The 14724-nt window shown below is 40.5% G+C and overlaps 1 protein-coding gene across 1 annotated transcript in view; it reads right to left on the reverse strand.

Annotated features, from left to right (window-relative positions):
* Positions 1-4660: 4660 nt before the first annotated feature.
* LOC118428071 (growth hormone secretagogue receptor type 1-like) overlaps positions 4661-14724 on the reverse strand; it is a 21141-nt gene continuing 11077 nt past the window's right edge. Inside the window, exons 3-7 of the mRNA XM_035838036.1 lie at positions 12066-12236; positions 7843-8005; positions 6558-6765; positions 5901-5974; positions 4661-5422 (exon numbers count right to left, since the gene is read on the reverse strand). Coding sequence (XP_035693929.1) covers positions 5102-5422; positions 5901-5974; positions 6558-6765; positions 7843-8005; positions 12066-12236 — 937 coding nt within the window. The 3' untranslated portion in view covers positions 4661-5101. The remainder of the gene's footprint in view (positions 5423-5900; positions 5975-6557; positions 6766-7842; positions 8006-12065; positions 12237-14724) is intronic.

The raw sequence follows: 14724 nt of genomic DNA on the forward strand, positions 1-14724 counted from the left end.
ATGACCTAGATAACAGTAAAAGACATCCTGACTCTGTTCAAGAGACGCTCCGCAACACCAGCAAACTACTAGAAACGACAAAGAAGTCTTTCCCAAATGCGAGGGTGGCTGTGTCTCAGGTGTTACAAAGAGGACCGAATCAGAAATCCGCCTTGAATGAGAATATCAAGTCATACAATCAAGAAATGCTCAAACTGTCCAGGAATTCTGACTTCACATACATTAAACACAGAAAGTTAACCCAGGACAGACACCTATACCTGCCAGACCAAATACACCTAGACCCCAGAAGTGGGACCAAACTCCTAGTGGCTGATGTAAAACGCACACTTGCATCGCCGCCTACACCTTCAGCGGGCCCGCCACAGCTCCCCACGCCGCGCCCACCACACCGCCCCTCCAGCCAGCACCCTAGGTCTCAACCCACACCTACCGCCATCAGACGTGGCAACGCCATACCAAGCCGAGACTGGTCGAGAGGTCACCCCTTCAAGGACAGTGCGAACTCCGTACCGCTTGGACAAAGGAACCTTCATAGTCAACCATCTAAGGATAACCCGACATCGGGAAACCGAGCCACTGGAACTCAACAAGTTGCGAACAGATCGCTAACCGCGCCCAAGTCACTGGTAGGGCCCACCATACAGGCCGCTCTGCCCTGGAAACAGCTTGGAAAACGCATCCGCAAAGCATGGGACATTCTCATTTCCTAATTTTGACTGAACCATCTGATATCATCCGATGTAACCGTTTAGATGAGGTAAAGTCACTCCCTCTCTTTGGTTATATATTTTGTTGCTATTCACATATATACTTGTATGTCTAGTCTTTACACCATACGAGAGATTTTTGTTTATCAGTACTTCCTCCGTTTTCTAATTTTATGATCATATGCCATATAACTAACTCCATGTAGCTATTATATACTCTTGCTAATGTCTCGGAGATGTCCAAAAAGTCTGCATTAGTTTTTTCCTCTTGGAACATTCAGGGCAGCTGTCATAAGAAATTTAATGATGAAGAGTTTCTTTCTTATGTTAGAAATAGCGACGTTATTTGTGTCCAAGAGACTTGGTTAGACAGTCATGTAGTCTTAGACATACCAGGTTATAGTTTTTTCACTAGCAGTAGAATTAGAAGTAAGAGGGCAAAACGAAATTCGGGTGGGGTAGCAGTTATCTTTAAAAGTTCTTACAGGAGAGGGATTTCAAAATTAAATAGTAGTACGGTAGACACAGTTTGGTGCAAGTTTGATAAGCACTTTTTTGGTCTGGATAATGACCTGTATTTATGTAATGCCTATACCCCCCCCCCCCGAATCATCCTCTAAACCGTCTCATGAATCTCCCTTTGAAATACTCTCTAATGACATATGTAAATACTCTAATTTGGGAGATATTGCCGTATTAGGCGATTTAAATGCAAGAATTGGCCAGCTGATAGAAACTCATTTTGACACCTTTACCTTTGACGATCCTACAACAGACGGTCTCTGTTTCACCAAAACCAGACAGAGCAGAGATATCAAAGTTAACAACTACGGTAAAACGTTGATAGATTTGTGTTCAGCAGCCCATTTGACTATTCTGAATGGGAGATTCCGCGGGGGAACCTTTCCTTCCAACTGGAATACAAGTATTCTTACGCGAATACATAAATCAGGTGATAAATGTAATGCAGACAACTAAGGGGGAATAGCGATTTCTAGTTGTCTATCCAAATTATTCACACTCATTCTAAACAACAGGCTACAAAACTTTGCAGAAAGAAATAAACTTCTAGACGACACCCAGTTTGGGTTCCGGAAAAGATGTAGAACCTCTGACAATATTTTTATCTTAAAATCTCTAATAGACAAATACACAAAGAAAAAAGGCGGGAAATTATTTGTATGCTTTGTTGACATGAGGAAGGCATTTGACAGTGTCTGGCGAGATGGGCTATTCTATAAGTTGCATAAATGTGGTATTGGAGGAAATTTCTTTAATATTATAAAATCCATGTATAATGATGTGAAGTATGCAGTTAGATTAGATAATGGATTATCAAACTCTTTTCCTTCTGTATGCGGAGTAAGGCAGGGATGTAATCTTAGTCCTTTATTATTTAATTTATTCATCAATGATATATCTAAGTGCTTTGACCCCACAAAATGTGATCCTGCAGTCCTAACCTCAAAATCTCTAAATTGTTTATCCTGGGCAGACGATCTCGCTCTGATTTCATCGTCAAAACAAGGGCTACAGCATTGTATTGACTGCCTAGAAAAATATTGTAAGAAATGGAAGCTATCTGTCAATGTCTCAAAAACCAAGGTAGTTGTTTTTGGCAAAGGTACTAATAAGAATAACAAAGACAAATTCCATATTTATGGCAAAAATATAGAAATCACTGACAGCTATACATACCTCGGAATTCCTTTCACATCTTCCGGAAAATTCAAAACCGCCAGGAAATATTTGAAAACCAAAGCAATGAGAGCACTTTTCAAACTCAAGGCTCTTTTATTCTCCAATAAGGACATTTCAATCAATCTCGGAAAAAATCTATTCGACAAATTCGTAAAACCCATCTTTATGTACTGTTCAGAAATCACATGCTTTGACCGTTTTTCTAAAAGTATAAGAATCATTGTATCTCATACCAATAACATCTGTGAATCCTCCTCAAAGGTTTTTTCTACTTTACTTAAAAAACTTGACATTCAAGACAACTTTCCAGCTACCATTAGAAAAACCACATCTTCTGCATTGAATAGTACTTATGTTGTATGTTTGGAAAGAAATACAGATAAAGAAACACTACTGCGTCATGCCAATAACCAAATTTTACAAAAGAACGGCTTCCAAATTATAAACCTAGATTCAAATCAACAAATTCCAGAATTTGACGTCATTGACATGCGCTTCCAAAAATTTCTGTTAGGCATTCATGCCAAAGCCTCAAACGATGGTGTCAGGGGAGAACTGGGAACTTTCCCAGCTATGATTGATGCCGAAATGCAACTTGTTAAATATTGGCATCGTTTAGTTAACTTGCCCGAAGATGCCCTTCTTCGTGAGACTTACAATACTGTTTCATTCGGAGAACATGATTGGATTGTCCACGTAAAAAATATCCTAAATTACCAAGGCTTTGGACACATATGGCTGAACCCGAGATCATACCACATAGATACAATCAACACTCAGTTACGACAACGTTTACAAGATATATACGTGCAAAATTGGCATTCCTCTATTCGAACCAATTCTAAACTCTCCTCTCTTTCTACATTGAATAAGCACTACAAGCAAGAAAATTACATTTCAACCATAAAGAGCCTTGACATTCGTAGGGCAATCACACAAATCAGAATTAGCTGTCACAAATTAAATATAGAAACCGGGAGATTCAAAAAAATCCCTATCGACCAGAGGGTTTGCCCATTCTGTCCAGAGTTAATTGAAGACGAATATCACTTTATGATTGTATGTCCCAAATATTCTGAAATACGCAATTCTCTATACAGAAGGTTGTCATTTTATACACAAGGATTTATCTCAATGGACCTGAAGTGCAAATTCAAATACATCATGACATGTGACAATCCCTGCATGGCAGATATAGGAAAATATATTAAAGAAGGTTTGGATATTAGAAACTCCTCAACTGATTGTAAAAGCTTCCAATGATTGTAAGAAGCTTATCCCATACTACAACTCCTGTATTAGTTAGTTAAGCTATAGAACTGTAGTTATGTAGATGGCATACTTTGTACCTCGTACAATTGTTGTGCAATAAAGTTATATATTAAAAAAAAAAAAAAACGTCGGCTGCAAGAAGATGACGGCAAAATATTAAGGTTCACTGGACATCGGTACCATGATTTATAGCTTAAAGTATTGACCCGTAATGTGAGTTGTAGTGCCCTTTATTCTGGACGGGTCACAACTTTCTAATTCACCCTCGTAACTAATACACAAAATCTTTTAGCCCACACATTCGTGTTGTAACCGCTGAGAACATGTTGAGTCTTTGTTTGTGCTATATTTTCTAGAAAAATAAAACACTGAACGCCAGAAAACGTTACGATCATCCCTCTCGAAGTCTACTTGGAGGTGACTGTGTTTGACATCTTTGTCGCATTACCGTACAAAAGAGCCGTCTTGCGGCTACCAAAAGAACTGCAAGATACAAACTTCTAGCTATTTGTGTTCTGTGTTGAAATCAGTATCTTAGATACATGTGGAATGATGTGCGTCAATTTGTTAACTTACCCTGTCATAAACCATCTTGGTTTTCTGTACAAACACTTACCATATAATATACTTATATACAAACTTTTCTTTGAATATGTCTGTGTAATGTTAACATTCAGTGCAGCATTCAGCATTCAAAATTTACATGTTTCAACTTGAATATCAAAAATCACCTAGTATCACTCTCTAAACGTTTCGTTAAGTCGTAGGTCCTATAGAACATTTCCATGTATTCTCTTTTGCCGGTTTATGATTCGTGTATGATACATATTTTTGTGCGTAAAATATATAACATGAAGATTATATCCTCAAATATATTGATCTTGTGCTTAAGATTAGTATCGTAACAGGTGACAATGTTGCGTTTTTGTCCTTGCAACATCAAAGTAACAAAACGGCACAAACGAAACGACCCCTAGTACTGGCTCTAAAAGGGAGTGTAATAAGTAAATAGAATAAAATCTATTTCCTTCGTATTTTGATTAACGAAGTACTCTTATGATGTTTCTCTATTTGTGACGTTTCTCCATTCGTTTTTATCTATTGATATTTTGTCCTTACCTTGATATGGCTAAACAATGTCATTGTCCATAAAAAGTTCCTATGTTTTCTGACGACTTCGTATAGCTAATAAAGATATAAGAATGACAAACGCTAGCCATACTATGAACATACGCTTATAAAGCACTTTTCTGTCAATACTTCACAGAACTGAATTATATTTCTTGAATGAATATCACACATCATATGGTAAAAACGCGACTGGCCATCGGTTTGGTAATGTGACTGTACAACGACTTCAGATCCATATCTCCTACGGGCCCATAAGAAATGAGGCACACAGAACATTAATTGATACCCTACACGGCGGTGCAGTAGTACACAGAGGAGAACAGCGGTTCCGTCTGTTCGATTGTGCCGCGCGTGCGGAAGGCAGTGGTGTCCGAGCTCGCGCTGCCGCCGCTGGGGGAGTTCTTCAGCGGCCGGCGGGCGAACTTCCCGCTCTTGGTCCGGCGGATGATGCCGGCGGCCATGTTGGTGGGTAGTCTTCGCAGGGCCTTCCGGAACTTGTCGGACATGACGTTGTAGAGGATGGGGTTGATGGCGGAACTGACGTAGACCAGGACGAATGACGTGATCATGATGCTGTTGTTGAGCGTGGTGGTCTTCTGCGTCCAAATCTGTGTTTGGTTCGAAAGTGATGAAAGAAATTGTTAAAGTACTCTCCGAGATGAGTGTGGCTCGTGCTGTTTTTGACGTGTTTTAGGCATTTTGTCGAGATTTCTATTTCGTATCGTCTTCTTCATTTTTTTTCCATCAGCGACGAAGAAACCGGTACAAAGTAGAAAGTCTGACAAAAAGGCCTAAATATATAAAACACGTCAAAAACAACTGGAGTCGAACTCTAATGGACAGTAGTGTTTGATAGTTTTTTTTTTGTACACAGAACGAATGATGTATGATAAATCGCACTGGAGGCGGAGCATCGTAAATACTACAACTCGATAAGAGTATGACTTTGTATGTAAGTATGTTGTACACATCGTCGAATATCGAAACACTATATTGCGAGGAAATGAAACAAAAAACGCGCATCCATTCAAGTAAAAGATAAATTAATACATTATGAAACGTTGAATATCATTTTCTCAGGCTGACCTGTATGTTGGAGAACATGAGCTGTGCCACGTGATGAGGTAACCAGCAGATCACAAACGCCACCACCACCACTCCTGGGGTAGAAAAAACATGGCTATTCTATCTGCAGTTCGGTACAATTTCGCTGTCAGAACTGAACCTACTGTTCGAAATAAAAGCTGCCTGTATCGAGGACAATCGAACATTACAGCGAGGAAAATTATCTTTACAATGAAAAAATATCGTTTTTAGTCTCTTCTGTTAATTCTATCCATAAAAGGAAAGCATTATAAACGCGTCAGTATAGTCATCGAGTTGTTGCAAGACATCTAGATTCTTTTTCATGCTCTTTTTTAGAATTTATATATAAACAACAAATCAAATATGGTCAGATAAAAGACGATAATAAAAAAAAAAACTTCATACATGCAAAAAAATAGTTCCTTGTTAAAAATTTTAGTTCCAGGGCAAAAAAGTCGCCGAGTGCTACAGGACCCAATGAGCTGATGTCCGAGCCTAAGAGTTATATGTGCCTACAACATCATGACCACAGCATGTTCAGGAACAGAAAGCAGTCGTGGACCCTGGCATAGGTGTAGTTTTCCGAAATACTTTCAAACGGGAATGAATGTGGATAAAGAGGGCTCCACCTCTGAGGCGTCGCCAAAAAACGCTCACCTAACATCTTCACCACCTGCTGGGTGCTTTTCTCCCTCACCCGCAAGGAGGAGCTGCAGGCCTGCGCTGTCCTAGTGCGCAGGTGCCGGGCGATGAGGCTGTACATGACGCTCATCAGGACCACCGGACCGAAGAAGAACACCGTGGAACAGGCGGTGGCCACTATGAGTAGGCCGGACAGCTTGGAGCCCTCAAGCACTGTGCAAGCCTGGGAGAGGAAAGAATATGTTTGTTTGTTTCTTTTCTTTTTTATTTGTTTGTTTCTTAAGCATATTGAACTCGTGACCACTCTTGTGGATCAGTGATAGGAGCACCGCGGTGGGAGTGCAAATGAGTTCCGTATTGACATTATCAAGCTAAGGTAAACTTTGATGCTGATAAAGTAGTGTTTTCGGTTAGATAACTGGACTGTACAACTGTGGCTCAAATTAAAAATAACTTTGTCCCAGCAAACTTTACCTATACCAAGGAATGCCAATACGCAATTCATACGGACTTAGATATACCCATCCTTGTGACAGATCCCTTGGACTTAACACAGTGTGTTTGACCAGGCTGTAAGATTTGATCCACTCACTCCGGGATAGACCCCTACTCTTTTCGAAAAATGTGTGGTCTAGCTCTCCTCAAACACACATACGGGATGTCCGGTTTACGTCCCATCACGTTGTTGAAGTTACACTTGACGCAAGAAAGCCACCATTTCTTACACACTGTAAGGCCTTATTCAGAAACTAATATTCCAAATACGTACGGTCTAGAGAAAGGTCTGTAAGTGCACTCAGTTATATTTGACGTCCGCGTCACAGTCATTGCAAAACTAGACTGATGACCACCAGACGTGGAGAACATTTATAAACAGACAGACTGCCCTATAGCTACAAAACATATAACCTCAAAATACTAATATTTTAATGGGCATGCGCAGTTGGAACCGTGAACAAACTTATTCTACATCACCTGCACCATCCCGGTGTGACATTAACAGTTCTAGTCCACACCGTATTGATCAGTTAATACATGTGCAGACGTGTATTGTGTATCTCAGGAGCTTAGCAGCTTGGCGGCTTAACGTATCACGTTCAAGAACATTTCAATGTCAAGAAATTACGTCGCAATACAATAGGTTAAGTTCGGATTGCACTGATTGTATAGTTCATATAGCACCGATAGTATTTGCTTCATTTTGTACTGATGAAGGTGACAGATGGACTCGTCAAAACGTTTACTGAAGCGTTAAAGAAGGTTGCGTAACGAAGAAGTGAATAGACTATTTCTACGTCACCTGTACGATCCCGGTGCCCCCTGGGCGCTGCTCCAGGCCGAAGATAAACAGTACGGGGATGGTGATGACGAACGCTCCGCCCCAGATCGCCCAGATCAGCTTCTTCACTCTGGACTTCCGGATAACTCGCTTAGCCGTGAAAGGGTGGCAGATAGCCAAATATCTGAAACATATGAATACATTATTCTACAACGAAGATTTTCTGTACCTTACCAAAGGTCGACCCCCAAAAATATCATCTCAACATTAGTAGTTGTGAAAGGGTGGCAGATAGCTAAATACCTGAAACACATGTAGTCATGATTCTACAACGTTTTCGCCGCTGAGATGTCAGAACTGTCCCATAAAAAAGGTCGACCCAATAAAAGGTTGAAAATGTTGAATGAACATAAGTTTGAAAAGGATGTCTGGGGCTTGATGGACTTTTAAATGAAGTAAGTTTAATTTTGGATGCAGGACTAACAACTCCTCCCAAATCCTGCAACACTAGTAGGGGCCAAATGTCTGAAACATAAGAAGTCATGTTTCTACATCGTTTTCATCATGCACTCAGGTGTCAGAATAAAAATTTTCCGCCACTTAATAACCAAATGACGACCCAAAAAAAGTTGGAATAGGTTTAATGAACATAGGTTGTTAGAGAATGTCTGAGGCACAAACATAAGTACATGTTTCTTTATTTCTTTATTTCTTTATTTGAATTTACCACATGCAAAAACAAGTGGAAGGGAGGACAAAACAGGTGTATCAACACCTTTACAAGTTGTCCTCCCAAACCTGAAATGATAATAGAAAACAATACGAAACCAAATCAAACAATAAACATTAGACATCAAAAGTCAGTAGACATGAATATACAATTCGGTGACAATTATACACAGAATTGATTATATACAAAATTATCAAATATCATTATATACAGAGTAAAAAGCTAATTATAATACTAATGTAGCCTTAAAGCAGTGCAAGATGCACACCCACAAGATGTGGACCAAGAGCAGGGGACGTCGATATTGAACTGGGTGTCAAATCTCACAAACGTGGCTCTCACAAGCGATCGCTTGAATGACAAGATGTTAGACTTATCATGTAGCTATGATTCTACAACGTTTTCATTGCTGAGATGTCAGAACGAAAATGTTCCCTCCCATATAAAAGGTCAAAAAAGGTTGAATGAACATAGGTTTGAAGATGATGTCTGCATGGGGCTTGATGGACTTTAAAATTAAGTGCGTTTGATTTTGGATGCAGAGCTAGCAGCTATCCTGACGCAGTCTTGGAACACTAGTAGCGGTGAATAGGTGACAGATAACAAAATATCTGAAACATATTTAGTCATGATTTCACGACGTTTTCATCACCCAGATGTCAGAAAGTAAATGCTTTGTCCCTCACCATGTACCAAAGGACGACCCAAAAAGACTATTGGTTATTGGATATTGGGTGTGCCGACTACTCTCTCTTTGGGGCTAGCCAGGGGCTGAATTGCGAGGAGCTTAAGCTTACAATAGGCGGGCTAAATCGCAAGGGTCTGGAGGGCTGACCTCAATACGACTGCAGGCAGGTAGAACTGTAGGTTTTGAACCACACCGGCAAGGACCCCTACTCTTTTTTCTAGCCCTAGGGTTGTCAGGTTTTGCTGGGGTCAATCGGGTGACCGAAAAAACAACATTTTTAGGTCGAATGAACATTGGTTTGAAGAGACACTCTGAGGCTTGCATAGCTTGATGAACATCTAGAGGAAAATCATTTAATTTTTGACACAAAACTAACAACTACTCCTCCCCATGTTCTGATAAAATATTGCAAGATAAACAGGAAAACTTCCGGCTAACACTCTTTGCGGTGAAATGTGGCAGATAGACAAATATCTGAAACATGAATTGTCAATACTAATGCCTTTCCACACTCGAGAGCTTAACCTGGTAAGCAAATTCTGGTGTTTTGATTCAATTTCAGCTGACAGCACATTTTGAGAGATTGAATCAAAATGCGTTTACGGGATACGTCTGACGCAAGTCAGATTTGATAAAATGTGAAAATTGTAACTTTTATTAGAAAACATGACATGGTTGCCGTAGAATTCTCTTGCGCCAGGTAAGTCTTGTTCTAATCTAATACTTACTTTATAAATTTAGTCTTGATTTTAGGGGGTAATGTAAGTTTGTTTATTATATTTGTATCTATCGTGAGAAGATAGGGCAAAAACATAGAGTTGCTCACGAAAGCCCTTTCCAAATTTGATAAACTACATGCAAGCTCTACACTAGAACATGTGAAACAATATGTTTGAAAATAATAACACTAAAATGAAATAAAGACATACGCATAGATCACCTGTAGAACAGGTGCTTTTCATTGAAGAAAAACTTCTGTCAAGTTGGAGTAGGTACTGGTCCAAGAAAATAACAAAGGCGAAGTTGAAGAGAATTGATAGATTTTGATAGTCATTTTACGAAGTTTCTACAGTCAAAACAGAGGGAGTTAGCGTTGTTTATTTAATTACATGAAGATAGGATACACCACCAAACAGATTCCTTTGTAGCGATATGGACCATTGTTTTGAGTGTCGCCAATTCACAAATTGTCACAAACATTTAGGTCCAGATTCAGGTCCGGATCTTGTCTTCTGAACCTGTACCGTACCTGAACCTGAATTTTCTATACCGGTACCCACCCCTAATGTCAAGATTTCTGGTGCATCTCTTTATGTTCCCATTGGTATTCTACAATATATCAATGTTCTTACTATATCCTATGGCACTCGACTTGTTTACACCATGGCAGCAAGACATCACCACAAATGGCACTTCTGATGATACCTCCTCGTACCCCTACTTCTTTATCTTTACTTCAGCGAGGCCGCCTCTGTCAGAGATAAGTCGTCAAAGGATTACCTAAAAGCTTTTTGATAGATTAAACTCTTTCATTCCTTTTATCACTATAATGAGTGTTTAAGCAAGCCTCGTCACATTTGAGACATTGGTTGTCGTAATGTGATTGATACGGAAAGTGTGACTGCCACTCTCAATGCCATCTATTAAATCTACCACAAGTTGCTGACGTGCATCCTGTCCTTGAGCTGAGTGACTTCTGAGTCTTTTGATCGATCATTTGTAGTTGAGGAGCTTTTCAGGATCAGGTCACTGCGTGTACCTCTCTGATGGAGCTTTTCAGGATTTTGTTGTTTGTACCACACTTAGGATGACTCACCTATAGGGATTCATTGTCTTTGATCTTTAAGGAACTTCCGGTGTTAAATACCTTCTTGACGTCAGTTGATTAGCGGCGTGAATACAACCGTGTGTCTTTGGGTAAAGTTAGTCCGAGGAGTTCCTAAACTTTCTTCATTTGGTTTGCTTAAATTGCAATTGTCTTACATTGTACATGTTAAGGATTTCTTTGAGATAGATTTACTATTCTGTGATGATCACTATTACGACAAGTTAGGTGTGACGGATCGTTCAGTGTAATATAACCAGCTGCTGCCGCGCCGCGTGCCTGCGAAGCTGGTGTGTTACGCCGAATGGCGGTTATACCGGCTATATAGATACAGATACAGACTCCTTTGATCTACATATTCACAGAACAACTTCAATTGATATATTTTGTTGTGAGGTTTTTTAACGTTAAGTACCGTTGCCGTTTCACATGTGCATGAAATTCTAACGGCACAAATTGATTCAGTGACGCAAAATGTTGCTTCCGATTTATACAACAAATTCTACAAAAATATAAGTGCCTAACAAACTTCTTTTGCACAACCAAGTCGGTGAACGTCTGTCACCATCCTCATGACGCATCAAACAAACAAACTTAATGGATAACAAAACTCTTTGTACACAACCAAGTGTTTTATTCACCCTACGTTTCGATGAATGTCAACTTCCTTAGAGCAATTATGACTGGTTCACATTGCACTGCAGCCTATGTGTCGCTACTTACAGAAATGAATAAATAAATGAAATACATAAATAAAAATCATGAAATCCGTTATTCAGCCTTGAGTTATCATCTTAGGTATTCTTTTACAAAAATGCAATTCAAACTTAAGCCGCTAGAATGCCCAAACATACGTTACTTCTTCCCGATATTCAACGCGTCGTGACCGCATCTTGTTCAGAACACGAGATATCAAAACACCGCTGCAGTACCAAGAACAACCGCTAGGCAAACGCTCGTGGAAGTATAACCTCCAAGAATTTTTCAGGGAGGTGACTAACCTTTCGATAGTGAAGGCTGTGATGTGGAGTATGGAGGCGTAGGTGAAGGTCTCCTTCAGGTAGTAGAGCGCTCGGCAGGCGACCGGCCCCAGCACCCACGGCTGGTACTGCCACAGCCGGTACAGCTCCAGTGGGAGGACAACAAACGTCATCAGGTCAGCAATGGCCAGGCTGTAGGACATAAGATAGGATATAGACATAGTATAACCTCCATAAAAAGTTCAGAAAGATAACTAATCTAACAGGACGACAAACCTCATCAGGTCAGCTATGGCCAGGCTTCAGGACATAAACAGGTAATTTTACGTTTCATTTCTGATAAGATATTCATAATTTATACTAGTTTGGTGACGTCATTGGTCAAATTCCAAGATGGCGGACCATGTCATTAGCGATGGCAAAATCATGTTATTTTTACTCAAATTCATTTCCTCAAGCTATACTTAGCATCATATTTGATTGTACATTATGCAGTTAAAGGTCATATATGCCCTTCAAACCTCGAATGATCCTTCGTCATTATTAAACATTTAGAGCAATGGGTAGAAGGAAAAAGAGAATCTTCTCAGAAACGTAAAGCTAAGGGCACAACCCGCCGTGCTTACAACTGCGTGCTGTCTACGTGCAAAAACATAGGCAATCTTTTGGGATCCGTAAAGTGGTAAGTACCGCTTCCGTACAAAATCGTACTGAAACCAACGGATTTGGGAGCACGCAGACGCGCCGGCCGTAACACGTTAAGTGCATGCAGAACTTTCTCTGCGTTTGGGCTGCAGATTCACCCTCGTACGAACCACTACGGACGACGCGCGTGCCCCGTACAGCGAGTAGAGTGAGTAAGGAAACCGTACGTACGTAGCACGTGTAAGTGCGGCTAGCATACGGTAACATGACAATTGCACAGAGAACGTACCTTGTAAGCATGTACAACCCACTTGCCACTTGCGCAACGAACGATGCACGCAACCGCTAACGGCATGTAGACCTCATTCTTATTACCCTGTGCGACCGTCCGATTGACACGCGTACTCCCCCCTGCTCTTGCCAGTCCTTTTTTTTTTTCTAAAAACGTGGCGGACGTGGCCGCCCCAACGGGAAAAAACGAGGACGGCGGGTTGTGCTCTTAGCTTTGGAGCAATGAGTAGAAGGAAAGACAGAATCCTCTAAGAAACTTAATGGACTATATCCTTGGGGGTACGTTCGCTGAAAGGAAACACGAATCTATCAAGCTTTTCTTTTATCGTTTTGTACTCCCTCAAGGCTGTAGATAGATAGTTGTAGTTGCAACAACAATAAAACTAAAAAAGAAATCACATTCTCTGATAAACGTTTTAGGTCTATCTCTTATTCAAATCTTAATTGGGTTCGCGACCTTTGGTTATCAACAACGCGTGTATGGGCCAGGTACGTGTGACCGATCATCCGGGAGATATGGATAGTTGATCTATAGGCGTATCACTGCGAGCCCCCGCATTTGACGATGGATCGTTAGCCTAAACGCTTTGTAAAAAGGCAAGGAGAGGGGAGAGCAATATAAAATTGAACTGTCCTCAAGGATTTACGCTGTCTGCACAGTATGAATGATGGGCCCTTGCTGGGCAACAAGAACAGGCGAGTTAGAATGATAACGCGATAATACCATCATTTCTATCATAACATGTCACGTCTCTATCATAGAATTGGAAATAACATTAGCGCGATTGTCACAGGGTTGAAATAGCAGTAACCAATGTCAAAGACATCATTGGAGAAGTAATCCCGGCTATCATTTCAATGTCTTTTAACATTATAGTCATGTATGTTAAACATCTGATACAAAGCCTCGTAGTTTACCACAAGCTAACGTTGTTTTTATCTCATTTGTTACATTCCCCCAAACGACATACTAACACATGAATAGCAGTATTCTAAAGATACATTGTAGCATTGTTGTTAAGAAGTGAAGCAATGCTCTGAAGAATTGTAGCAATGTTCTACGGAACTGTGACAGTGTTATAAAGAATTGTAGTAGCGTTCTAAAGAATTGCAGCAATGAGTTCAAGAAAATTGCAGCAATGCACCAAAGAATCGTACAGACATGGTGGATATGATTTCAATCAAAACTTTACTACGAGCCGGATTTGAATTTGATAAATAAATACAGGCAAATATTTGGTAATACCTACTTTGTAACCTATCGATATACCACGGAATAAAAGGTCTAGAATGTTAAGTTATCATCGAGGGAATTTTACATATAAGTCCTAAAACAAGCAAGCAAAGAAGCCAAGAAACTACAAAACGAAAGTAGAAGGAGACATAGTTACCTTGCTAGATAAAAGTTTGTGGTTGTCCTCATGCCCCGGTCCAGAACGATGACCAGAACAGTCAGAATGTTTCCGGTAACTCCCACCACAAACAGCAGCCCGCATAATACCGTCACGGGGACCAGGATGCTGTCCGAAAACAACTGCGCGGGAGCATCAGCGGAAAGGGACGCCGCCGCCGCCGGTACCTCAGTCCGGACCTCCCGAAGGTGTAGACTTTCATTGTACCGTTCGAGGAGCGGCAACAGGATCTGCAGCAAGCTCAGCGTGTCATTGGAGTAGAACATCGTCGCTCGCTGTTGCTTGCCTTTCTTTCACATCTCATGGGATGCTCTGTTGTGTGTTTTACAATT

This window comes from Branchiostoma floridae, chromosome 12, assembly GCF_000003815.2.
Source record: "Branchiostoma floridae strain S238N-H82 chromosome 12, Bfl_VNyyK, whole genome shotgun sequence".
NCBI classification, from domain to species: domain Eukaryota; kingdom Metazoa; phylum Chordata; class Leptocardii; order Amphioxiformes; family Branchiostomatidae; genus Branchiostoma; species Branchiostoma floridae.